Source organism: Triticum urartu, chromosome 5A (genome assembly GCF_056163025.1).
Source record: "Triticum urartu cultivar PI428250 chromosome 5A, HENAU_Tu73, whole genome shotgun sequence".
Classification (NCBI taxonomy): Eukaryota; Viridiplantae; Streptophyta; class Magnoliopsida; order Poales; family Poaceae; genus Triticum; species Triticum urartu.
In genome coordinates, this window is record NC_141877.1 from 591,329,768 (window position 1) to 591,356,854 (window position 27,087).

The following is a 27,087-nucleotide window of genomic DNA, read 5'->3' on the forward strand; positions in this document are numbered from 1 at the left end:
CGAACCAACTTAATAATAATAATGACCGAAGAGATAATAGAGTACACTAGCAAGAGATTAACGTTGAATCACATGTAGAAAACGAAAATTCTTCGGCGCGGACGAGCTCGCGCCTCTCGTTATCGCGACGCGTTAGATACCGCGGAGATGCGAGATGGCCGTCGTATAGTAGGTGGCGGTTGAGGATAGTAAATGCGTGTACGTGACGAGCAGGGGACGCCGTGACATCGGACGTTGGTGCCGACGTCAGAAGTGGGATTGACGGTGTTTCCGTAATGTGCCGTTCGTGCCAGATTGGACTTCAGGTTCCTCTTCGATTTTTTCACCCCCCGTTGACAAAGCCATCAGCCCTCCCATGAACTGATTCCTGCATGCACGAGTCATTTTTTCAGATCTGCGTTTGTGCTGCTAAACCATGGGAAGGGGAATAACACCATCAGCAAAGATGAAATGTACGTACCTCGATCAAAGACGCTTTTTGGGAGGAAACGTGACGCTGTGGATTGCTGCTGGTGCGGTGCTCCGGCTGCTCAACGGCTCTAATGCCGCACGAAGCAGATCTCGAAGACACCTGCCCTGCTCCGGTCGAGGGAGGTGCAGACATGTCTGAACTCGTACACGCAGACACCTATGCTTTTTGCCTTGCTTGCTCTCAGGCACGTGGTTGTAGCTTGGTGGAACAGGGGGGAGGAGGCCAAGTGTGGAATCCCTTGTGCTGGAAGAGATGCAATGCCTCTTGAGAGTGCCTCCTCCTTTAGTGGTTGTTTGGATATCCAGGATTAGATGAGATTTAGCAAAAACGAGTTTTAGGAGGATTTTTAGGAAAACCAGTTTTAGTTAGATTTTTTGTTAAGATAAGTATATACAATTTTTTGTTTGGGTAGAGAAAAAGAAGAAGAAGAACACAATTAGTCAGTTACCTTGCTATTAAGTACAGGCTTTGCTGGGCGGGCGCTCCAAAATGATTCAAAAATCAAGCTACATGGGTACAGTTTGCTGTTTGCATCCCCGCGCATGGCCTAAACAAAGATCGTATGCACACTTTGTGTTGTCGGTGCTAACTATGTCGACTTGCCTGCCGAGCATATCATAAAAAATATAACTATTATCATACATGTGACATTTGGCAAATCATCGGGAAAAGATGAATAGAAAACAAAATCTCTCTCATGGCCAATAGTGGAACATGTCATCAGCAGCACACATAGGTAACATGAGAGTTAGTTTTAAACAACACATAGCCACATAATTCAGAGGTTCAGACAAATACAAGAGGAAACATTGTCACAATTACTAAGCTGACAATACATAATTTATTTCACACCGTTGGCTACTGATCACTCATCATACAAGGGGAAACAGTGCAAATTCAGTGATAAACGCGATACTCGCTGCTTATACAGATTAATCACATTTCTACAGCTCGTTCATGGGCAGCTTTCTCGGCAAGATGTAACACAATCTTAGGATTGTTGCAGGTGTTCTTCCAATGCTTTCCCACTCCACAGATTGAGCATTTGGCTTCTTTCCTTTTCTTCGAGGGAGGTCAACCCTCCGTGGACATGTCGTGCTTTTGTTTCTCCGAAGTAATGGTAGAGTGGTATCCCTCAAATTTGCACATATCCCTCAAATTTAAGCTATGTTCGATCTACAAGCACAATCGCAGAGTGGTATACCTTTTTGTCCAGCCAAAGGCTTGAGGGTCGTCTTTGCCTGTAGATTGCTTCGAGGTTGGCGCGGCAGGGCAATTCCAACGAATGAGATAATGAATTTAATTTCCACTCACCGAGAATCCACGCACTATCTCTTGCATACATTTGGTTCTCTCGACATTGAGTCTGCTTTTTCCGTATCTTATTCCGAAACCAATTTCCCACGGATATAGATTGTAGAAGTCGTATGCTTCTCCCAATGAATCGAAGTTGTATCCAACAACTGATACCACAATGGTATCAGTTTTGTTCTCTGCATATCCACTTAATGTTTTTTCAAGGGCACACACTCTTCCAGCACAAGGTGCACGCTCGATAGGGGCTCGTCCAATACGAACCCTGCATTATTAAGAACGAATTAATTCTGATTGTAAATGGTCCCACTATGTTTTCAGAAAAATGCAATGTTCATAAGTGAGCAACATGGGAGTGCAGTTTTAGTGTCAGACATTTACATTATTCAGATATGTCTTACCATACTAGTTTCAGAGTTGTGCATGTTCAAAGACAAACGGAGGTTTGTCTTCTTTTCAGCAGGATGTAAATGTTGATAAGCGAGTAACATGGAAGTACAGCATTACTTCAAGAGTTTCTAAATCATTAAGAATGAAATACAATTGACCGTAAAGTGGTGCATTCTTTTTTATGGGGGCATGCAATGTTGAAAAGGGAGGAACATGGAAGTACAGTTTTACATTAAGAGATCTAAAACGTTCATACATATCTTAGATTTCTACTTTTATACTCGAGCATGACCAAATACAACTTTTGTCTGATGAATCCAGTTTTCACAAGCGAGCACCATGGAAGTACATCTTTACTTTCAGAGTTCTAAAATTTTCAGATATGTAGTAGCCCACTAGTTTCAGAGCTGAGCATGCACAAGACAAAAAGAGGTTACCTTTTTGTCCACCCGGGGGCTTGCGGGTCATCTTTTCCTGTTGATAGCTGCGAATCGGCCGCCGACAAGCTCAACTCTGAATCTTTTGCTCCCAACTCTGCAAAAACATCAGGTTGCACCCTGTAGTACAAGCCTGAATCTTTTGCTCCCAACTCTGCAAAAACATCCATTGTCTTTTTCACATCATTATCGGCTTGTTCTCGACTCATCTTGCCACACAAACCTCGGAGAGCTCTTTTGGTGAATGGTATATTGGTCATTGACCCGAAGAAGCTACCAATTATATTGTAAACTTTCACGACACTGATGTTATTTTCACGGAGTTGCTTAATGACATCCCGTGTGTATATATCGGTATGTTTGTGGGAAGGCCAGTACACTTTCTCGGTTTCTCCCCACATCTTTCAGTTAGAGCATGGTTGTGATCTGATCTGTAGTAGGTTATGTACCAGCCATTGTCAGATGACCGGAGCAATCGTATCATTGCGGGGCATCTGCATCGGCATGTTCGTTTGTTACCCTTCTTTGGAATTCCCTGAAATCATCAGAACAAGAGTCTCACGTTTATGAATTTCGCAATTATGCATTGCCACCTAGGCAGAGATATGTGCAAGTGAAAATGAAACGAGTGCTTTCGGAGCAGCCACAAACTATCTTTTGTTCTTTCGACATTTAGAGGTTTCTTCCCATATCTTATACCAAACCCAACCTCCCATGAATATAGATTGTAGTAATCATAAGCTTCCCCAAGCGTATCAAAACTGCCTCCCATAGCAGGAACTATGACCGTTTCAGTTTTCTTTTCTGCATAGCTTCGTATTGTTAGTTCCAGCGCACTCCTCTCAACACGGATTCTGCATTATGGACTTTCATGTGTTTCAGCTTCATGTTTTAATTCCTTATCAACTACATATCATGGGACGGCTGCTGCAGCAGGCTAACAAGCGATACGGTAAACAGGGTTCGCGTTGTGTAAGAAGATACAATGATTTTTTGCCTGAGAAAACAATGCAGTAGATCTATACCTTCTCACCCAGGCAGGGGCTTGAGGGTCGTCTTTCCCCGTAGATTGCTCGGAGGCTGGCGCAGAGAGGGCAATCCCCTGACATGTGTTGTTCAAGTCATTTTCCACTGCTAGTACGGCGTCCCCCGCTTCGCCAATGATGGATTCAGCAGGTTCGCATACTACAGCTTGGCTTCTGCCATGGGCGAGCACCAGATCTTCGTCGGCCAGATCCGGCAGGGGAAATCTGTTAAAAAAAAACAAGCAGCACACTTAAGTACATTCCGGGAGGGGGGGTGGCAATCTGTACCTGTCCATTGGATCCGACAAGAAGTCTACTTCTTCGTCGCCGGTAGTCGCGATCTCCATATCCATGGCCTTCTCGTATCAGGAGGTGGTCGAAGGGGAGAAGAGAGATCTGTTTTTACTTTTCAGCGGCGGTCGGTTGAAAACGGGCCCACCTCATAATAATCACTTATCCATTCCGCACGCGCCGTTTCGGTAACGGAAGCACCACACGGACGTCGTTATATGCACTAGGCACGAACCCGTACCAACGGAACATCACTACCATGGACCGATTTGTTCCCGTCAAGCTGGACGTCTCCGTCTCGTCGCGCCCTTAGCGGCCGTATCTACCGGTGATGTACGCGTACGCTAGCAGTTAATGCAGTACGAAACACGTCACTCTCTCGTTGGTCCAGCTGCCAGGAGCGCGCGAGCTCGTCCGCGCCATCGCTACTCGCCCACTCTCATGTAGAAAAGCCCTTTATTATTGATGTCACAAGAAGCAAGCTCCTCCGACATGGCACACTGTGCTAAAGATGCATATTTTCATTGTACTGCTATAAAATTAGTCTAATGTCTGTTATCTCGGATATTTTATTTTCGTTTGATATTTTTGTGCCATTTTTCTAAATTTTTGTCAGTTGAGGACCTAGTCGACCGAGAAATTCGAAGTCTTCCCAAAATTACATTTGTCGATAGGAATATGATCGGTGACTCTACATTTAACATAAACTAGGTAGCTGCACGCTATAAAAATTGTATGCAGTTTTTTTTCTCCTTGCTAATTGAGATTTCATGATGTGCAACTTCGGGGAGTGACAAATGACTAATTAAAAGGCCGGCTTAGAAACAACTAAAGTTGTACTTATATACTACCTCTATTTCTAAATATATGATGTTTTGGCAGTTTAATTGAACTACCAAAACGTCTTATATTTAGGAACTGGGGAGTAACATGGAGAGTAGGCCTCCTTACAAGTGCATATGGAAATCCTACATCTTTTATACCTAAATAGTTGATCCATACTAACTTAATTATCTTGACGTGCAACTATGACAACTCATCATGTCATCATGTATGCCTCAAAAATAATAATTCTAAACACATTGCAACTATGCCAACTCAACATGCTCCATACATGGGGAAAGACCCACCTTAACATGCATCATGCATGATACTTATATTAAATAAATTTTCTATAACTATATAATAATCAAATATAATAAATTACATGTGCTTGATTTTAAATTCTCATATTTCTAATCAGAATACTAAAGTTTCATACCGCAAAATCTCATAGAAGTTACTACAGCTAACTCCCGCTACAACGCGCCGGTATCATCTCTAGTTTCTCTAGAGAGTGCTACATTGTGAAAATTTTAGAAGTAATCAACTTAAACAAGAACATATGAAAATGTAGTACTGAACTAATTGTATGTCTATCTTCGGCTACAATGTAGTACTACTAACTAATTATAGTACTCCCTCCGTCCGAAAATACTTGTAATTAAAATGGATAAAATAGATGTATCTATAACTAAAATAAGTCTAGATACAACTATTTCTAGGACAAGTATTTTCGGACGGAGGGAGTAGTAGCTAACTTGAACAAGAACATGTGAAAATGCAAAAGGTGGACATACATTGAAAAGAAAGGCCGCCATAAGAGAGTGGGAAACCAATCCTGCCTGGCGATGTCCGCCTTGTGCCTTGCAATGATGTGTCCAACCTAGAAAAATAATAATGGCACGATGGATGAGAGTTTGAATTGCGTGACGTGAACTCATTAATCCTGTATTAAACCTAGCTACCTCACCTCGTGGCCAAGAACAACGGCAATCTCAGCGTCAGTTTTAAGAACTTCGAGCAATCCGGTGGTGACCATTATCTTGCGGGGCAGGCACCCTGCATCGACCCGATCATCTTTGACAAGGATGAGCTCCCACTTCACCCCATGGAGGTGTCCCGCGTGCGGTTGCAGACGGCTCGGTTTCTTACCCTGCTGCTTTCTTCGGGTCCCGTCATCCAGATCCTGCGCATCCTTGTGAGCCGCATGGATGAGTTTCTCGAGGATGCGGCGGAAGCGGACACTGTCGGGGTGGAGTGGGTCAACGATCCGGGACTCGGCGGCGTACTTGCTCATGTCCTCGTTGAAGCGGCGAACACAGAGATCGCGCTCCGACTGGGGGGTGAGGACGACCACATGACTCCTGTTAGTGTACGGCACGACCTCGAGATCGAGGTACGGGCGGTAGTAGGCTAACGCCGTGAGGCCCGTGACGCCGGAGACGAGAACTGCCGCGGCCGTGATCTTGAGCGGATTGTTGTACCACCGGGGCCGGGGGCCGACGGGCTGGGAGGTGCAGTAGCGTCGACGAAGCGCGGGCGATCGACAAACGGCAGCAGGTTTGGTGTTGTGGCGGAGCAAGTAGTCTGAACGTGAGGCGGCTGTGCGCGGACGCCGGCCACGGGCTCCGACGCTGAGGATGCGGTGGTGAGAATTCCCTAAGATCATGTTTTCTTAATTAATCATCTTTCCTCCGATCTTCTCTGAGAAAAATAAAATAATCTGGGACAGTTTTTTTTTTTTTGAGATCAGGGTGGAGTCCAATCTAGTGGGCCGTTGGCCTTGTATACCACCGGAGAGACCGGACCACCATCATCATACCCGGCCTCTGAAGCCCAAGTATCCAGCCCGTCCATCCAACTACCCAACCCAATACGATACGCCCACTGGTCGTCTTCTCCCCTACCTCGCGCCCTTCCAGATCACACCACCACCGTCACCGCCTCGCCGTCGCCGCAGACCTCTCCGGCGACCCCCTCCCCCCTTCCCTCCGTCGGAGACCCCGTACAATCCGTGCCGCCCACCACGAAGCGCCAGCTCGCGCCCCCGTCCCCGCTCCCGCATCACGCAATTCGCATCGCCGGCCGCTCGGACCGCCCCCGCTCGATCCGCTAGGGTTTTGGCGGGATGGATCCGCTCCGGAGCTACCTGGGGCGGGTCCTCCTCGAGGACGTCACCCCGGTGGTGATGGTGCTGACCACCCCGCTCGCCGAGGCCGCGTGCCGCAAGAGCGGCCTCAGCTTCGTCGACATGCTCTCCCCGTTCTCCCTCCTCAAAAAAATCGACGGTAATGCGCCTCCACGACGCCAGCTTCAGCTGATTCCCTGCAATGCTTTTCACATTTTGTTCGATTCGGTTTTGTGACCTCACGCGGTGTTTGTGTGTCGGTTTGAGCAGTGCCCGTTCGCACAGCGAGTGACCAGCCTTACAGGCTCCAACAGTTCAAGATTCGGATGGTGTATGCGTCGGATGTCCGGAAGCAGGACTGCGAGGTGAACCTTGTGGAATGTGCTGTATACTTGTAGTTGTAGATGCCTTCTGCTGTTGATGATGAACATGCTTGTGTTGGAACAGGTTGCAGATGCAAGAATTAAGCTGGTCGTTTCCGAGGCCAACGAGAACGCTCTTCCGGATTTGCTTTCAGACCCGCCACAGTTGGAAGATGTACTCACAAGTGAGAACCCTTGCACTGCCTCTGTATGCAATCATATTGTGAGATCCTTCCGAAGAAACATTTTTATGTTGAGCAAAATGAGGGACTATAACCAGAGTAGCCGGACCGCTAATTTCTTCAAATATTTCCAATATAGTCTCAATGTTAGAAACGTTTAATGAGCAGCCACAACCTTTTCCCCCAAATGTTACAGTGAGCACACATGGAGACTGGAGAGCATTCGTGCCACAATATGTATTGCTCAAATTGCCTGTTTTGTTGTGTCAATATGCTGTCAACCTCCACTTGGTTGGTGATCTGATGTATCTAATTGGCTGATGAATGCTTTGGTTGTATTGATGTCTTACTCAAGCCGATCATTATATCCATGTGGTTCAGTCATAGGGTTGGTGTTTGCTGTCTATTGGTTCCATATTTTTTACATAGAATTCCATGTTTGCTACAATTTCAGAGCCTGAAGCTGAGTTGTGCCCATTGTGGATTAAGAGGTTCAACAGAGAGCTAGTGCGGACACTGTCCTTTTCAGACCATGAAACATTTGATCACCCCGTGGCATGTGAGTCTCGGCTCTTTACTCTTTGCTTTCTTTTATTTGCAGAATCTATTCTTCCTCATACTCTTATTATTGTTAACAGGTCTTTTAGTTGTATCGTCAAAGGACAAAGAGCCAATCAGCAAATTCGCTGATCTGTTCAACACAAATCAGTTGCCTCCTCTTTTAAATGAAGGCATAATGGATCCCCAGATTCTGAAGCACTATCTTGTACTTCATGAACAACAAGATGGACCACAAGAGATGTACTATTCCTTTCTCCTCATAATAGGGAACACACTCTCCTCCTTGCATTGGTGAAATGAACTATTGAGAAATGCTAACAAGTAATACATGCATATTCCAAAATATAGGCACATTTTGACTGTCCAAATTTTAGCTTTGACCATAAATCTCATACAATACGTTTTTAATACATGGTGTCAATTTTGTATATTATAAGCCAAATATGATTAGATTAATTGGCGGCTGAAGCATAAATTTGGGAAGGAAAAATACACCTTACATTTGAAATGAAGTGAGTATTGTTTCTTCTTAAATGGTCACCAACATTTTTCAGAAGTGAAAAAACATCTTGTGAACTTGCGTCGGTGATGTGAGCTTTCTAATATATTATGTTCTTTCAGACTGCTCTCTCTTCACACTGATATTAGAAAGTCTGACATCCCTAGTTCAATGCATTTTAAGGTAGTCAAGGAATTGAGGCTTCTTCAATTAATTAGTTTGTGTGACTCTTTGCCTAAGATCTCAACTGTTGAGTCGACCAAGCCCTCTTATGTCCACCTATATTAACAACATGAAGCACATATTTATGTGAATTATAATGATTAAAGTCCTGTTTTGTTGTTTAATGCATTTGTTCTTATAACTTGAACAAACCCCAAACCATTATATAATATTTAAATGGCATATAAGGCTTCACTCAAAGCTAGTATATACCACATGAGCACTTAGGGGTGCAGTAGGTGTCAGCTTGTTTACCTTTCTTTGGAATAGTGAGCTGTATCTTCATCTTGCAGCTAAGGGCCCAGTTGAAGGGCTCTTCAGTTTGATAATCTTAAATGTCACAAGAAGCTTAAGTCCCCATAACTGAGTGGTGAGTGTGCCTTCTCGGGAAACTTTTAAGCCCCCTTCGTATGGGGAACCTGAAGCCTCTCAATTAGGCCAGCTTGTTGAAGAAGCTAAGCTTTGCCAAATAGGGCCTACCCCATTTAGAATAACTTATTTCATCCCAGGGTTATGCTTATCTAAGTTGGAACATGCAATTAAGGTAATAGCTGATGTTTTAACTGCTCGCATTGGTAAAAGGAAGTGCATCACACTTGACTAGTGGGATATTAAATGGATTCCGTGCATTGCTCTTTTTTAGTATATTTTTGCTTGACTGGTGTCATTTGCTGATTTTGCCGTCTCTTCTTATTAAGTTCTGATTCTGTACATTCTTTGGTTGACCCGTGTTACTTCCTTTGTCAAGAGCTGTGAACATCTTAGCGGAAATGAGGACCACCCTGGGCGTGAATGATTGTAAATTGCTGAGTATTAACTCTTCTACACAAGCGGATGGCAGTGATGCTGATAATTCGTGGTCAACCTATGTAAGTGCGCCGTGTTACTTAATATTTATGTTAATGTCTACGTAGTTGAGCAAGTATGCAATCTACTTATAGTCTTGTCTTGACTGACTGCAGAAAGCTCATGGCCTGCACAATAATGAAGGAACTTGTTTCCTTAACATGGATGATTTGAACGAGGTATTGCAGCATCTGGAGTAATAGCAAGTTACTGCTTCTCCAATCTCTGTTAAGCTTGTCTTGGCACATAAAAGTTTCATAAAACTTTGTTCAACTTTTCACAGTATCTAACTGACCAGTTCAATTAGGTATGTTGTTAGTTGGATTGAAGACCTATTGTGCTTTTGACAGTAGTGTGAGCAACTGACCTGTTAGTCGATTGATTCGAGGTTTTTATAGGAACTAATGTCAAGGAGGACATATCGATTTTTCTTTTAGTTTCTGGTACTAGGCCAGGTCATCCTCTGGGGTTTAGTTTTGCATGCAAAGATTTGGAGCTGGCAGTCAAGCTAAGATACTAATTGCTGTTTCTTTATCAGATAAAGGATTTTATGCAAGATTTTGCTTCTAATCATATCATTCCCTACATGGAGCAAAAGATCCGTGTGCTCAATCAGCAGGTATGTTGATAATTTTTTTTACCATTTTCAGATGTATGGTTTAGTAAAATTCGGTATCGTTCTAGGTAGCCACAACAAGAAAGGGCTTTAGAAATCAGATAAAGAACTTGTGGTGGAGAAAGAGAGATGATGTCCCAGAAGCTGCAAATGGCCCAATGTAAGTATTTATGCTTGACACTTTTTACTGTATTTTATTCTTTTCAAACCTGCCCTTTTGCAGTAACACTATTTTTCTCAACAGGTATACATTCACCTCCATAGAGTCGCAGATCAGAGTTCTCAGTGACTATGCTTTCATGTTAAGAGACTACGAGCTTGCTTTGTCCAATTACAGATTACTTTCGACAGATTATAAGCTTGATAAAGCTTGGAAGCGTTTTGCTGGTGTTCAGGTGCTTGAATTTCCTTAACTTATTTTTAAGTACTTTATGCATGGGTACATGATCATCATGTATAATGATTTTGGGTTTGAACTAAAGGCACAGCTAGTGGCAATTCTAAAGGATATGTCTGGCTTAGCAGTTTCAGTAAATCAAGATATGTTCTTTACCATAAGAATAATTGACAAGAGGCTATGCCTTACTCATACGATAGACCAGATGATATGCTTTCAAATTCCTTCCACAGTAGCAGAGTTGCTGAACTGTTTTCCGGTGAATAATGAAATTGGTACTGACTTTGTTGTGATGGTCCATTGTTTATCTGTAATAGATATTCACTCCTATGATGTATGCTTGCGTCTTTTGCAGGAGATGAGTGGACTTTGCTATTTCATGTTAGATCAGTCAAGGAAGGATGCTGAATATTGCATGGAAAATGCCTTCACTACATATTTGGTATTTATTTAGTTTAGAAATCCACTTTTAGGTTTACACACATGAACAAATAATTATTGCTTAACATTGTTGATCGATTGATACATCTTCGCTATTCTGTGCTAATGGCCCTAGTTCTCGGTGTTCTCCAGAGAAAAAGAGAATCTGATAAAGTGGGAAGACATGGGGGAAATGATTTCTAATTCCATTTTGCATGAAACACTTTACTCTATTTCAGATGCATCTGAAGTCTGATGAATAATCAATATGAACCTCGTATAGCAATGCTAGTATTAGTGACCTTTTGGGAGTTCTCATTGAAATAATCTGGAAATATGCGTCTTCTAGTAACTCTGCAAGATAAAGCAGTCAATAATAACAACTATAAATGCACTAAAATTTCTTCAAAGCAGATAAGTAAGAGCCCAAATCAGACATGCCAAACCAGCCATAAATACGCCAAAACCTCCTTTTTCTTTGTGAAATCGTGAGATATACAGAAGGCCCGTGCTTTTCCCTTTGTTATTTTTGGGAGAGCGTGTCCATAGGTGGTAGGGCCATGTGCATAATGAAGGGGGAGTTTGAACTCTTAGGCCTCCTTTGGTTTGGAGGAATCTTGTAGGATTTCTAAAGGATAGGATTTTTGTAGGAAAAATTCCTATGGAGCCCTTTGGTTTGTAGGAATGGATTCCTATTCCTATATAGGATAGGAATCAATCCTTCACATTTCAAAGGGAAAAAAACATTAGCCTAGACTCAGGCCTCTTTTGGTTCATAGGATAGGATTATCGTAGGAATAGGAATCTTGTAGGAAATGAGATGACATGTATCTCAAATCCTATGAGTAGGAATAGGAAACAAGATGTCATTTGGTTGACACCAAAGGAATTTTTCCATTGAGTCTAGGCTCATTTTTATTTTCCTATGAAATGTGGAGGATAGGAACCAATCCTATGTAGGAATAGGAATCCATTCCTATGAACCAAAGGGCTCTAAAGGAAAAAATCCTATAAGAATCCTATCCTCTAGAATTCCTATGAAATTCCTCCAAACCAAAGGAGGCCTCAATGGAAAAAATCCTATCCTATGAATCAAGTGACATCTCTTTCCCTATAGGAAGTGAGATGCATGCCACCTCACTTCCTATGATTTTCCTATTCCTATGATATTCTTACCCTATGAACCAAAGGAGGCCTTAATTTAGCCAGATGCATATTTTTTGCATTTTGCATGATACTCCCTCTGTCCCATAATGTAAGATGTTTTTTCTGACACTAGTGTAATGTCAAAAAACGTCTTACATTATGGGACGGAGGGAGTAGAAAGGAATTTAAAGTAGTGGGGTTGTTTAAGTAGAGATTGCTATTCTTATGTGTTATTTCGATTCTTTCACTTGATTGGTTTTGAATTTATCATTGTTCGTTTTTCTTCACTTGTTTGGTCTTGCTCTTCTTCATAGAAAGTATCAATAAATATTCATATTTTCAGAGAATTGGATCTTCTGGTCAGAGAAATGCTACTAGATGTGGCCTTTGGTGGGCAGAAATGCTTAAAACACGAGGACAACATAGGGAAGCATCAACTGTTTATTTCCGCATATCAAATGAGGTATACCTAGAAGCATGAGGAATGGTCTATTCTAATATTTTTTTTAAGTTCTCTTTTAGTTCGTTAGATTTATGAATGATGAAACCTGCTGCTATTCAGGAACCTTCCTTGCATTCTGCTGTGCTGCTTGAGCAAGCTGCTTGTTGCTATTTGCTGTCAAGTCCACGTATGCTTCGGAAGTATGGATTTCACCTCATCTTAGCTGGCAATAGTTACTACTTGTCTGATCAGGTGTATATTAATTCCTCCACTGCAGTGACATTTTAGCAACAATACAGTAGTTGACTTAACAATGAGCATTCGTCCTTAATGGTGCAGAAACAACATGCTGTTCGGGCATACAGAAACGCTCTGTTTGTCTACAAACAAAATCCTTGGAGTTACATCAACAATCATGTACATTTTAATGTTGGGAGGTACTTGCGTAATTTTCTGCTCATTTGCCCTTGCTTGTAAACTATCTCTGACACTTGTACGAATTAGGTGGTATGGAGTCCTTGGGATATTCGATGTAGCTATCAAGCACTTGCTGGAGGTTATTGCTTGTAGCCATCAGTCGCTGACAACGCAAAGCATGTTCCTCAATGATTTCTTCCATTTTGTTCAGGTTATTGACCAGCTTGGTTATGGTTTGCATCAGCTGTACCAAACTTTTGTTTCTAATTTTTTTTCTTTTTTTCGTAAACAGAGTACAGGGGAAAAGTTTGATGTATACAAGCTTCAACTTCCTGTTTTCAACATGTCATCACTCAGAGTTGTAAATGAAGATCATCGCACTTACGCATCAAATGCAGATGTAATGTCATAACAACTATAGCATTCATATTTCTAATTGTCCGCCATTTCATTTTCGGAGTAATCAAAGATTGAACCTGTGGTGTTTCCGGAGCAATTTGTGATCAAACACTGTCATGCATTTATCATTTTTCTTAACTTTAACCAGGTCTTTGATCATTCTGCGCTTGTGATTGAAAATGAAGGCACTCCTAACTTGTATCAGCTACCTTGTATAACAGGTTGATGTTAATGAAAGCATTTGGCAGGAGCTGGAAGAAGAATTGATCCCATCATCATCTGTTGTTAGAACTAACTGGCTTGACACTCAGCCAAAATCTTCTCCTTTTAGAAATAACAAGGCATGTATTTGTGTTGCTGGAGGTAAATCTTGTTTCATTGTTTTAATATGTTACAACTGTCCGTAAGAAAATCGACTGATTATGAGTTCATTGATAGTTGCCTCAACAACTGAACTGCATCTGGAACATGAAAATGTGGTATATCTACTATTTGAGTATAATTATGCAAACACACGGACCAATCATTTGAGGAACATGAGGGTAGCCTGATGTGCAACTTTTCCGAGTAAATCCCTCGTACATTGGGAAATTATAAGGGCTCCCACCTTCACGCTTCAGGTTAGCTAGCACGTTACCAGCCCAACAAGGTCCAGTGCCACAGCCACTTATGACATTTAGTTACCAATTGCATACTCTCATCCAGTAGTACACGACTCCATGTGGGTAGTGTTAAGCTTCATGCACTAGCCAACGCAACCAAAAGTCCGAACTAATGGAAAGGGCTAGGCAATCCACATATACACTTCAATACCCTCTCTCGTGTGTGACGCGAGAAGTCAACGTGTGAACAGACTCAGAGGTATGGCTCAGGAGGCCTATACGTGGACACAGAGGGGGCAGCGGCAATTTTTGGACAAATTGTGAAAACCAGGACTTGAACTCAAGACCTTAGGCTCTGTTATCATGTTAAGCTATCCACATATACACTTCAACAGGTAGTTTGTGCTGTTACACTCAATATTAGTTTGAACTAGACATATCCCATCTGTTCATTTCAATTATATAAATATGTATAACCTGTGAAATTGCTTGGAAATGAACCATAGTTTTTACTCTGACCTGTTATCGAAAAAATTATACTTGTCTGGGCAGAACTGGCCACTACCCTCCTAATGCCGACTATTTCGACTGACAGGTCATCACTTGAACGAAAAACCTACACATAGGAATCACATAACTAAAATGATATGTTTTGTTCATCTTCTGCTCACTTGATTTGTGCTCAGTAACCATTTGATAATTCTAACTGCCCACTCGGGAAAGTATGCTAGAAGCAGACGCGTGCTTTCCCATGCTGCTTCCTTATTAGGGTTTATCTGTTTGGTTGTTTATTCGCTTGTGGGTTTTTTGTGTCGTTGTTTTTATGGTTTTGATGGGGGTGGTCGTGGTGTGAAGTCCATTGGAAGTCATGCTTGAAGAGCCCACATTTTGATGGACAGGCAGCTGCCACCAGCTTCACACCCAGTAAACGCGACTGGCTTAGCCCAACAAATTCTATACACAAATGACGCTGCTCCACTTTGCCTGTTTCAGTTTGTATTTTGTGTCCTCTTCCAGAAATATCCAGTTGCCCCTAGTTCTTGGTGACCAGCAGCAATGGCGTCCTCCGGAGCCCGGAGGTACCCGCAAAATCAAGCACAACATCGCGAGGAAGCGTAGAGCCGTAGACATCACCCCACACGTGCAGCCCACAGCATGATCGTTCGTCCCTCCCCCTATCTGTGACGCAGCGACACAACGACACACGACCCAAAACACACTGGAAGAACGGCAGGAGTAACCGAGGTGTAGGCTAAGGCGGTAAAGGAATGTTGTTCGGTCGATGACGCTCGATGCCCACATCGAACCTGCAGCCCGGAATACTGAGAGCTCCCTATTTCTAGGGAGCTTAGAAGTTAAAATACGTTACCAGTAATTTATTTCTCTAGCAGAGAGAGAGGGAGAGGGAGAGGGAGAGGGAGAGGGAGGGAGGGAGGGAGGGAGGGAGAGAGGAATTAGGATGTAGCAATCTGATGTCATCGCTGTAAAGACACTTGGAGCATCTCATAGGGAGGGAGGGAGGGAGGGAGGGAGGGGGGGGGGGGGGGGGGAGGAGGGAGGGAGGAATTAGGATGTAGCAATCTGATGTCATCGCTGTAAAGACACTTGGAGCATCTCATAATATTCTAGTTCTGAATCCTTGATTTCATTGGTTGCAGAGGCAGTAAAACTGAACGTTGAGCTGAAGAATCCTTTACAAATTTCTGTCAATGTGTCTGGCATCTCCCTTATATGCCAGCTTTCCACCAATTTGAACGCTTCAGGTGCGGGTATTTGTTTTTTCTTTCTGAGATTAGAAGATCTTTCTTAAGGACTCTATAATGGAGAGATTGTTTCGTTCACCGATGGATTGTGTTCACCATGCAGAGACTGGTGCATTAACAACAGCTGCCGAGGAAGATATAGCTAACACAAAGCCCTCTATTTCGACGTAATTACCCCCCCCCCCCCCCCCCCCCCCCCCCCCAACTATTGAGGTTTATTTATGTACATATCTTCGGTTCTTCCGAAGATTCTGAATACCATTATTGTTGTTTTTTGTTGATTGCTGCAGATTTGAAAGTGATGGAAACAATTTCACAGTATCGAAGCTTGACATTGTATTAGGAGGAGGTGAAACCAAAAAAGTAAGCATCTCTAGTCATTAATCTGGGTTCCTTAAAGAATCTTGCTAAAATGTATTTGTTGTCACGTAAAAAACGTTTTAAAAAGGCCTTCACAGTGAGACCTGTATATAGCATATCCAAGTTACCATGTGAACAACAAATACTATTTTGAACTTTCCATTAGATAATTCTCCCTAATCCATGATACTCCCCCATTCCTAAAATATAAGTCGCATTAGCATGTGTGCATTTAACGTTTTAAAACTTTGACTGCTAATATAGGCAAGAGTATATTGATTTGGCATGTAAGAATAATACCATAGTGCAAATCATGGTCAAAGTTGTGCATTGGAGACTGAGAAGTCAGACATAACTTACATTTTGAGGGAGTATATTTCTTAGAAGGTCAAATAGAAAACAGAATAGCTATAATGGTTAATTTGCTATCGGCGTGGTGTGCTGTTGTGGTTCCAACCAAGGATGGTTCTTATGCCCAAATGGTAGTTTGATGAAGGTGTTGTAATAGCTAGTGCAGAGCAAGCCTGATGTACAGTCATCTATATTATTTGCTTTTGCTTGATATTCCTTTGAGCCAGATGTAAGCCTTTCCTAGGATTTAATATCATTTTTGAGTTTGACTGTGAACCCTGACATTACAACAAAACCACAATGGAAGCCATAACAAGAGAGTAATACTTAAACTGATAATTGCCTCAGTTATTCGTGGTTTAAACATTTTGGTAGTATATGTTATTAAGTTTTGGGCGATGAATTTGTTGCCCTTTGTCGGTTTTCGAGTCGATGAGTCGTTCTTGGGTAGTGACTCTTGAATAGTCGACCCTGCAGTTGCGACTAGTCGCGACTCATCGACTAGTCGACACGTTGTTGAGTCGACTTGTTCGACTCAAAAACAGTGCCTTTGTGACATGTGGAATTGGTTTATTTTTATTCATATATATTTGATTGTGCTGCTTCATATTGGTGTTCCATAACTTTATGTGCATAGTTTTCCAAATGGCTTATTACCCTTTTTAATTCTACCAGATACAACTTGAAGTGACTCCAAAAGTTATAGGTATTCTGAAGTTAGTTGGGATAAGGTGGACCCTGTCAGATTCGGTAGTAGGCTATCAGTACTTCGAAGTGGCTACACAAAAGAAAAACAAGAAAGGGAAAAGAGGGGCCCTGCGTTCTTTGAACAACAACCTGATCGTTATCAAGGTTCTTGTTTGTCTGGGTTTTTCTTTCAAATACTTGTTTCGTGTGACGTGTGAGTAACTGTAAGTTCTTTGCCTCCAGGGTTTACCTAAACTTACAGGATATATTGAGTGCTTGCCAGCAAAAGCATTTACTGGTGATTTACAACTCCTCACGCTGAATCTGAGAAACCAATCAGAACATGCTGTGAAGGTCCGGATTTTTATCCATATATTCATTTCTTTGCCCTGTTCAATAATTCATAATCATCAAAGGATTTCTCAGTTCTTCAGAAATGAGCATAGGTTTTAAATATATGTGTGTCTGTAGCATCATTTTGTATGTTAACCATTTCCAAGCCTGCCATGCAGAATATAAAAATGAAAATTAGCCATCCAAGGTTTGTAATTCCCGGTGATTCATCAGACCTTGACCTTGAATTCCCACAGTGCTTAAGAAAGCATGTTCAATCAGACAGCAACACTGTACCCGAAGGTACTAAGGAAAACGTCAAGGGTTCACTATTTGCATTTCCTCAGGTGAGGTGGTTCAAGGCCCTGTCTTGTTTTACTAATCTGATTTGTGTTACCGATTTATTTACAATATTTACATTCATTTCTTTCCAGGATATTAAAATTCAAGGTGATGCCACATTCTCTTGGCCTATTTGGTTTCATGCCGCAACTCCTGGAAACTTCTCTCTTTATTTGTCTCTCTATTATGAAATGGAGAGTACCACTGACATTCCGTATCGCACATTGCGCATGCATTACAATGTGGAGGTAAATTGGCAATATTATATTAAGTTTTATGTTTATTTTTTACCTTATTGCACATGCACAGTATATTCTATTTGGAATCAGTGTTTTCAGAACTAGTATTGCACCAGTTGCTTCTTGGGGCACCAGCTTCCTACAATAATTAGTTGATCTAATTAAATATGTTGGCGAGATTTATGACATACGGAAATCCCTAAAACCTCATTGTGCCAGCTGGTTTACCAAATATAGGTTGTGGCTGGCGAAACTGGTTATGGCTGCCCGCCAGAAATCAGATGTGCCCTGAAAGTCTGAGTTCATTGCTAGATGCCACTTGTTATTTTAATTTTGTTCTGAAGTGGTAATAGCTCTATAAAAGTGCGGTGGTCCCAAGAGGATAGAAATCACTTCTGCAAGATTTTTGAAGATTTGGATTTCCGATTTTGATCTCTTTGTCATGTTTTGGACCAAAATACTGGAAGCTAGTATGATGTGTGATTAATTATATTTTATTTAAAATGCACTCGTCTTTATTTTTCAAATCTCACATTATAACACTCTGTACTCCCATGATTAAGGTGTGTAGAACTACTACCCATATAAATGGCACCGTGGTTTTGGATGCTGCTGTTGCATTATTTAATCTCAAATTTGCTTAGCCAGCAGCTGTATGTTTGCACACAATTCTTGATAGATGTGGAAACATCAAGTAAATATGGAATTGGAATCTATTAATTGTCTGTCAACAATTCTTATTTACAGGTCTTGCCGTCACTTGATGTGTCCTTTGCTATAAGTATGTGCTCATCAAGATTGCAAGAGTATATTGTGCGAATGGACGTAATCAACAAGACTCCATCAGACTCATTCACACTTCATCAATTGTCATGTGTCCGCACTAAATGGGCAGTTTCAACATTACCCTCGCGTGATTCCATCAGCTTTGTGGAAACAGTACCAGCAAACCAGGCTGTGTCATGCTTCTTCAAGATAAAGGTTGGAGATGCATTGTTTGAATGAGCTATCAAATACAAGACACTTCTTGGGCCCTATGTATTCCGTTTCTTTATTTTTTTTCATGCCTGTTGTATCTGGTGAGGTGATATGGTTTTCCTTGCATTAATTATTTCCAGGATTTAAGTACAAGTTCATGTATTGAGGCGGCAGACGGTTCCTGTGGAAGTGATATAGTTTTATCTCCTGGGGGTAGTACTGATGTATTTGATGTTTCTCGGACTCCTATCACTGATTTCCACTATCAAGAAAGACACCAACAAGGGAAGTTAGCTAAGGTGAGTGCTGCCTGAGGTTGTAATACCATTCTAGACCACTTGGTGGTACTGTTTTCTTGCTGTTTCCCAATGTTATCCAGCTGGGTAGTGTTTTTGCCCTTAGCCTTAACCTCAACACAACAACACTTGGATCGAAATGTGGCCACTGGCTGGTTTCGCGTATGCATATTTGAATTTTAGCATAGTTAATCAAATGCTTACCTATGTATTGACTTCATTTCAGGTGCCACGTAGTCTACTTGATTTTATTCTGATCTCAAAGGCAGTAGCTGTTAACTCTTCCAAGACAGAACAACTGCTCTCTCATCATACCTGCCACTGCAGGTAAGTGCTAGAACCTTTGATTGTTGCTTTTGATGGCCCTGAACATATATGCTGATATGATCTGCTTTTGCAGTGCTCTCAACCAGAATCCTGTGTGGTGGCTTATGGAAGGACCTCGAACAATTACTCATGATTTCTCGAAGTCATGCTGTGAGGCTAACATCCAACTGGTGATTCACAATTCTTCAGACCATAACGCTAGCGTGAGAGTGGTTACATCTGACTGTATGCCTGAGAAAAGCCAAACTGCCCCTTCACATGAATCTGCCAGTGGTCAGGGTGGATGGTATGACGTATCTCTGGAAAATGACATAAAGACCATCTCAAGTACCAAGGGGGCACATTCTCAGAAACAATCATCAGAAAGCATTTCACCGTTTGTTTGGTGCTCATTGAGTTCTGCTCAAGTTGATCTGAAACCTGACAGTTCTGCTAAAATTCCCCTAAAAGTGTGCATATTTGCACCCGGAACGTATGATTTTTCAACGTATGAGCTGCACTGGAAAGTGCATTCATCTGAGAGTGGACAGGTGGATGAAAATGTGACATCAGGTGGTGGCCAAGGGTATCCTTTCTATGTCAATGTTCTTCAAGGCGCCTGATGAATTACAATGATGATAAAGATACTTCTCATGAAGCTCAGCACAGAAAAACTTGCATGTAGTTTAGTGCAGAAGCCTGTCCTGTGGCGGTGGACTGAAGATGTATGATATCACCAATATCACCAACCCAAGCTAGCGGACAGGCAAAGTGCAGATGTACCCTGTAAGTTCCCAAATTGGATATAGGACACCCATATACATGGATTCTTTTGTTGTCAGCTTCAATACTGATGCATTTATACGAGCCCTTTTTGAGGATGAATCATGAGGATAGTTCAGGTGATTAGACGATGTATACCATTGTTGTCGATGAAACTGGGGTGCGATGAACGCTGACAGACATTTATCGAGTTGTTTGTGTATCCTATAGCTATGTTATTCTTGTACATCCTTCTCTGTACCATTTTTCGCGAGGAGGTTAGGTAATCTTCCTGAAACTGTTGTTCTATGGGTGACAATTGTACCTCGGCTAAATGTTGAATTGTTGATGCCAGCGTGATTTTTTCTGTTCTTTTGTATGAATAGGTTGAGCTCATGTCTGCCTGGGTATTCATGTATGTATAGGATTATTTTTGGCAGTCGTGATACTTGGGTAGTAACGTTTTGACTTGGTGTAAATCATAATCACAGTTTTGCTATGCACATTTAAGAGATGATTCCAGTATGTAAATTATTTTTATCATGGCCTTTCTTAAATGTTGTGCAAGTAGCAAGACGGTCTGTTCTGAGGGAGTGGAAACTACACGCTTGACTAGTGTGTTCCCGGATAGGACAGACACATATATTTGGTGCGATTCCAGCAGTAGTGGTTCAGCTAATGTTAGACTAGTCACACCGGAGAGTAACTTAGAGTAGTAACATGCATATGTTACTAGTCTATGCTACTACCTTTACAGTGGATAGTAATATATGTGTTGTGTCATGCATCACTTCATTTATTACATTGTAGACTTGTCTTTTCTTGATATGTGTAATATTACAGTAACTAGCTATGTTATCATATCTCTTTTTCTTCATTAATTACATGCTATATCATCTATTTTACCTAAATAAATATGATGTTACCACTTATGTTACTCTCATTGTGGATAGTCTTACTCCATCTAGTACGATCCGTTTACTGTATCGCAATCTTCCATAAGTCCAGCTCGCTGGTAGCTCGAGATTTGACGACCCTACGGTGACCTTCACGCCGTGGATTACTCCAACCAGTCAGTTTCTCCAGATCCGTCCAGGAGCAGTACTTTTCTCCGCCCGCCTCCTTCAAACACGGCCTGCCACTGACCGAAACTGGAAGACAAGAGTAATGCTACATCTACGCAAAGAGAGGATTAGTTGGGTAGTTTAGTAAAACTGTCCGTAGATGTACGTAGGTGTAGCACTATTGGAAAGACAATATGGACCTTTCACCTTTATCGTAGCTCCTTTTGGTTTAAAAATTGTTTGCCTGATTTCCATCATTCCATGCACTACTCTATCAATCATGTTAGTATTGAACCGATCCATCCCTTTTGGCCTTTTCAGATGCATTCGTTAGGAGGACGAGCAGATGAGTTTTAATTTTCATGAAGCACCATGCTTGATGCGAGGTTAATCACACGCCAGACATTCTCGTGACACGTCCCATCTAAGAAAAGAAAACTCTACGCATGTATTCCCTTAGCTTCAAAAATGCTTTTATATTATGGGACGAAGGGAATACTTCAGAGAATTTGCTTGCAAGAGATCAGTGGTGGTGGAGGAAGGGCTCAAGTCAGTGAAGGAGCGGGAGTCAAGACAGCAATGGAGAGGGTCTACGTTCAAAGTCACCTCCCTCGTCAAGTGTGGTGTGGGGTAGTCCAGGTGCAAACGGGACGACAGGAACACCATTTGTGGGAGATGGTGACCCTGTGCTCACTCACATCCTAGCTTTCTTTCTTAATTTTATTTCGCAGCTTTCGGAAAATCCTCAAAATGACCACAACTATGTATTACCTCCGCCCCAAATTATTTGTCTTAAATTTTTCTAAATATGGATGTATCTAACACTAAAACATACGATACATCCATATCTAGACAAATCCAAGAAAAGTAACTTGGGGCGGAGCGAGTAGTTTTTGCATTCTCGTTTCTGTACAACACCTTTTCTTTTGGTTTGGCAAAGCTCTACACAACACTCGAACTGAATCCTTATACGCCAAGCAAAACACGAGAGCAGGAGCATCACAGAGCCACGGCCGCGGAGAAACCCAAAACCCAGGGGCAGAAGATCTTCTTCATCTCTTTTCCCGCCTACTGCCCGTACCGTACCGACCAAGATCGGCGAGGAACCAAAGGAATCAGAAGCAAAACCGAGGACCAGCGGCCATGGGGGAGAGCAAGAGGTACTCTACCTGCTCTAGCCATGGCTTCTCGATGCCGCTGTTCACCTTCTTCTCCTTCTTGTGCCTTCATCTGTCCATCGCCACCGCCGCCGGCAACCCGCCCCTTCCTCTAAACAGCACGCAGGAGTCCATCATGAGGGATCTCTCGCGCTATGTGGGCTCGGCCGGGTGGAACACAACCGTCTCCAATCCATGCCTATGGAGAGGAATCGGTTGCTCTCCTTCTGACTCCACTTCCTTCTCGGTGGTGACCGACATCGATTTGTCCAGCTACTCCATGTCCAACCCCACGCTCTTTGCCTCCTTATTCTCCCTCGACAGCTTACGCTCCCTCGACCTCTCCAAGAATCACTTCACCGATTTGACGGGCCATTTCTCTCGTTGCCCCATGAGCGCCGGGTTGCGGGTGCTGAATTTGAGCAGCAACCGCCTGGCCGGGCGACTAGGCGATCTCTTCGGCTTCTCTCGACTCGAGGTTCTTGATCTCTCCTTCAATTCCTTCACTGGAACTGTGACCACCCAGTTGAGTGTTATGCCTAGGTTGAGGAGCCTGAACCTCAGCTCCAAATCATTTGGTGGGTGCTATCTTTGGAAAGATGGCTAGCTCTTTGGAGGAGTTGGTGTTGTCTGGTAGTTTTTTCAGTGATTCCATCCCAAGCAGCCTGTTCGGTTATTCAGATCTCACGCTGTTGGATCTTAGTCAGAACAATCTCACTGGTGATGTCGAGGATGAGTTCTGGAAGCCGACCAAGCTCAGGACCTTAATCCTTTCTGGTAACTCATTCCGTTTGCGGCTAATCAGAACAATTTTACTGGTTCTATCCCTAGTGGTATTACAAGGCATGTGAAGATGTTGGATCTGAGTTACAATGGTCTGAGTGGGGAGATCCCCTCTGATCTCCTCGGTCCTGCAGGATTGGAGGCTGTTGATCTTGTTGGAATAATTATGCATCTCTAGGATGCCATTAGCAGAAACTGATTGCATCTAGATCACCTTAAAAGCATGAACAAAGAAGGGTTTAGGGGATCATTACATGTCACGGCAGTGGACATGATCGCCTGCTTGGTGCAGGCTTGATGCAGGGGTGATGTAGTCGAGGTAGAGGTTCTCCTCGACGTCCTGATTCCTTCAGGGCGCCACCGGCACTGCCCAGGGACAGCAGCGGCGGCTGGCTTAGGTCTTCCCGTCGCTGCAGCACTCCCCCTGATCGGATGGGGTGAGAATATCGGGAGGAGAGTAAACCTTACGTGAATTGTGATCTCGCATGTGGCCAGCTCTCTCTCGTATCCTTCTAATATGGCGCTGGCGACAGGGGACCCAAAACCTAAGTTGGTTTTTGGGCGCCCCCGACCAGGACGCGTTAGTTTTGATCGAGCCTCACGTACGTTGGTACGTGGACCCCTTCACTTATCGTTATCCCTTCATTTTTTTCCTGTTAGACTAATAGATCCAACTGGCCTGTTTAAGCCGTCAGATCAAACCAACATTCTCCCCCTTGATCGTTAGGCTTAACTTCATTTGCCCATTCTACATAGGAATGATGTACCAAAGTGAGGTGTTACAACAACTTGAAACGCCATAGAATCTCAACACTTATAGCACACCCGCCTATTTCGAAATGGAAAACATTTTACTAACTGGGGGGTGGTTTATTTTAATGGTCCTCTTATTCCAGAATCATCAGGCTTCCAGTAGTCCCATGCCGGCAACATGCTCACGAAAAATACTGGATGGTAAGCCTTTTGTTAGCGGATCCGCAATCATATGCTTCGTTCTTATATGTTTAATATCAACTGTTTGATCCTGGATTCTATCTTTCACAACATGATACTTTATGTCAGTGTGTTTGGCAGCATCACTTGACCTGTTGTTACTCGTATAGAAAATTGCGGGTTCATTATCGCAGTATAATAAAATTGGTTTAGATATGCTGTCAACCACATTAAGTCCGGGAATAAAATTCTTTGGCCATACAGCCTGCGCTGTGGCCTCATAACATGCTACAAATTCTGCTTGCATCGTAGATCCAGCAATTAATGTTTGTTTGGAGCTTTTTCACGATATGGCTCCTCCTGCGAGTGTGAATATATAACCTGACGTGGATCTCTTACTATCCACACACCCGGCAAAATCAGAGTCTGAATAACCAACAATTTCTAGGTTATCAGTTCTTTTATATGTAAGCATGAAATCCTTAGTTCCTTGCATATAACGAAGACTTTCTTTGCGGCCATCCAGTGGTCTGGTCCTGGATTTGATTGGTATCTGCCAAGCATCCCGGTTACAAAAACACAAATCTAGGCGTGTACACACTTGAACATACATGATGCTTCCGACAGCTGAAGCATAAGGAACCGACTTCATCTGATTAGTTTCACATTGGTTCCTCGGACATTGAAATGTCCCAAACTTATTGCCCTTAACTATAGGAGCAGGTGAGGGTGAGCACTTATGCATATTGAATTTTTTCAGTACTCTCTCAAAGTATGCTTTTTGAGATAGTCCTAACGTTCCTCTGGACCTATCTCGATGAATCTCGATGCCGAGGACATACGAGGCTTCACCAAGATCTTTCATATCAAAACTGGATGACAGAAAATTCTTGGTCTCATGCAGCGTATCCTTATCGCTACATGCCAACAATATGTCATCAACGTATAGGACTAAAAATGTGAACCTACTGCCTTTAAACTTAATGTATATGCAGTTGTCCACAATATTTTCGGTGAAACCAAAAGTTTTGATAATTTTATCAAACTTGAGGTACCACTCTCTAGAAGCTTGCTTCAAGCCATAAATTGATTTCTTTAGACGACATGCTAAATGTTCCTTCCCTAACACAACAAAGCCTTCTGGTTGAGCCATGTAAATGTTTCCTTTTAAGTCACCATTTAGAAATGCTATTTTAACATCCATTTGGTGTAGTTCTATGTCGTAATGAGCTACTAATACCATTATGATTCTGAAAGAATCCTTGATTGACACAGGAGAAAAGGTTTGCTTATAATCAATGCCTTCTCTCTGTGTATACCCTTTTGCCACTAGCCTTGCCTTGAACCATTCGACATTCCCTTTGGAATCATACTTCGTTTTGTAGACCCACTTGCAACCTACTTTCTTAGCTCCATCAGGAACTTCTACTAGGTCCCATACGTCATTTGATCCCATAGATTTCAACTCGTCTTCCATGGCAACCAACCATTTGGATGATTTTTTCGCTTTTAATGGCTTCCTTATAAGAGGTTGGATCCTCCACCTTTTCCGGATCATTCATATCCTTAATCATGAAAGTGACATAGTCATCTGATATGGCTTTCTTCCTCTCACGCCGTGGTCTACCCACAGGAGGAGGTGGTGGTGGTACATCATCATTTTGAGAATCATTATTTTCCTGGTGGTCCTCATTTGTGTCTGGATTTTCATTATTAGTCTCCGGATCACCATTCGACTGAGAAACCGAACCGTGAGATTCAGGATTATCAGATGTCACATTTTTTCGTATTGGAAAAACAATCTCTTGGATAGTCGGGGATGGCACACAAACCCGCTTCTCCTCAAGATCGATCTCCCTTAAATTTGTGACCTCATTTTCCTAAAAAAATACTGCTTGTCTAGTCTCCACAAACTTGGTGGTGTGACTTGGACAATAAAAAGATATCCCTTTCCCCTATGAGGGTATCCAACGAAGAAACAGCTAACTATTTTTGGATCCAATTTCTTAAGTTGTGGATTGAAAACTTTAGCTTTAGTAGGGCAACCCCACACTCGTAAGTAATTCAAGCTCGGTTTCTTTCCCGCCCACATCTCGTAAGGTGTGTTCGGTGCTGACTTAGTTGGAGCAAGATTTAGTATGTGTGCAGCTGTCTTTAATGCCTCTATCCAAAGGCTTACTGGTAAACTTAAGTGACTAAGCATGCTTCGCACCATATCCATAAGGGTGCGGTTGCGGTGCTCGGGCACACCATTTTGTTGTGGTTCACCAGGCATTGAGTACTGAGCAATGATTCCATTTTCAGATAAGAACTTGGCAAAAGGTCCAGGAATCTGCCCATAAGGAGCATGCCTACCATAATACTCTCCCCCGCGATCAGACCATACAACTTTGATTTTTGCGTTCAGTTGATTTTCAACCTCTGCTTTATGGACTTTGAATTTCTCCAAAGCTTCTGATCGGTCACGTATGGGATAAATATAACCATAGCGGGAAAAGTTGCATGTGAATATAATGAATGAATCAAAACCATCTATAGACTTAACATTAAGGGGTCCACATATATGTCGGTGTGAATTAATTCTAAAACCCATGTGGCTCTTACTGCTCCTTTCTTAATTGTTTTTGCGAATTTTCCTTTAATGCAGTCAACACATTTGTCTGCATCTGAGAAGTCTAATGGGAGGAGTATTTCATTTTTAACTAAGTGTTCCATTCTCCCCCTCGAAATGTGGCCCAAACGA

At 42.4% G+C, this 27,087-nt stretch overlaps 3 protein-coding genes and 1 pseudogene across 3 annotated transcripts; 2 read left to right on the plus strand and 2 right to left on the minus strand.

Annotated features, from left to right (window-relative positions):
• Positions 1-1,192: 1,192 nt before the first annotated feature.
• Positions 1,193-4,074, minus strand: LOC125510856 (uncharacterized). Its single transcript, XM_087521924.1, has 3 exons — positions 3,639-4,074; positions 2,615-3,148; positions 1,193-2,051 (listed from the first exon to the last, which is right to left on the minus strand). The coding sequence occupies exons 2-3, from the start codon at positions 3,012-3,014 to the stop codon at positions 1,978-1,980; spliced, it is 474 nt and encodes a 157-aa protein (XP_087378050.1). The 5' UTR covers positions 3,015-3,148; positions 3,639-4,074; the 3' UTR covers positions 1,193-1,977.
• Positions 4,075-5,712: 1,638 nt separating this feature from the next.
• On the minus strand, positions 5,713-6,420 carry LOC147973140 (mitochondrial metalloendopeptidase OMA1-like). Its single transcript, XM_087524586.1, has one exon. It carries the CDS (start codon positions 6,418-6,420, stop codon positions 5,713-5,715), a length of 708 nt encoding a protein of 235 aa, XP_087380712.1.
• Positions 6,421-6,618: 198 nt separating this feature from the next.
• On the plus strand, positions 6,619-20,950 carry LOC125510857 (Tetratricopeptide repeat (TPR)-like superfamily protein). The gene is made up of 28 exons (XM_048676131.2): positions 6,619-7,039; positions 7,150-7,244; positions 7,327-7,426; positions 7,878-7,982; positions 8,062-8,224; positions 9,454-9,574; positions 9,668-9,730; positions 10,090-10,170; positions 10,236-10,327; positions 10,412-10,562; positions 10,920-11,006; positions 12,474-12,593; positions 12,693-12,824; positions 12,912-13,009; positions 13,077-13,200; positions 13,282-13,389; positions 13,610-13,751; positions 15,649-15,753; positions 15,857-15,920; positions 16,044-16,116; positions 17,140-17,316; positions 17,395-17,505; positions 17,664-17,831; positions 17,919-18,074; positions 18,813-19,046; positions 19,184-19,342; positions 19,566-19,666; positions 19,740-20,950. The coding sequence occupies exons 1-28, from the start codon at positions 6,880-6,882 to the stop codon at positions 20,266-20,268; spliced, it is 3,819 nt and encodes a 1,272-aa protein (XP_048532088.2). The 5' UTR covers positions 6,619-6,879; the 3' UTR covers positions 20,269-20,950.
• An 848-nt stretch (positions 20,951-21,798) lies between these two features.
• Positions 21,799-27,087, plus strand: part of LOC147973141 (receptor-like protein 41) — a 69,808-nt pseudogene continuing 64,519 nt past the window's right edge.

Excerpts from the sequence above, each read along its gene's own strand:
- LOC125510856 (XM_087521924.1), bottom strand. The coding sequence starts at position 3,014 with ATGTGGGGAGAAACCGAGAAAGTGTACTGGCCTTCCCACAAACATACC. Across the intron at positions 2,052-2,614 it reads AGCCCCCGGGTGGACAAAAA|GGTTCGTATTGGACGAGCCC; the intron begins GGTAACCTCTTT and ends TTAATAATGCAG.
- LOC125510857 (XM_048676131.2), top strand. The coding sequence starts at position 6,880 with ATGGATCCGCTCCGGAGCTACCTGGGGCGGGTCCTCCTCGAGGACGTC. Across the intron at positions 7,983-8,061 it reads ATTTGATCACCCCGTGGCAT|GTCTTTTAGTTGTATCGTCA; the intron begins GTGAGTCTCGGC and ends TATTGTTAACAG. Across the intron at positions 13,010-13,076 it reads GTACATTTTAATGTTGGGAG|GTGGTATGGAGTCCTTGGGA; the intron begins GTACTTGCGTAA and ends TGTACGAATTAG.
- LOC147973140 (XM_087524586.1), bottom strand. The coding sequence starts at position 6,420 with ATGATCTTAGGGAATTCTCACCACCGCATCCTCAGCGTCGGAGCCCGT.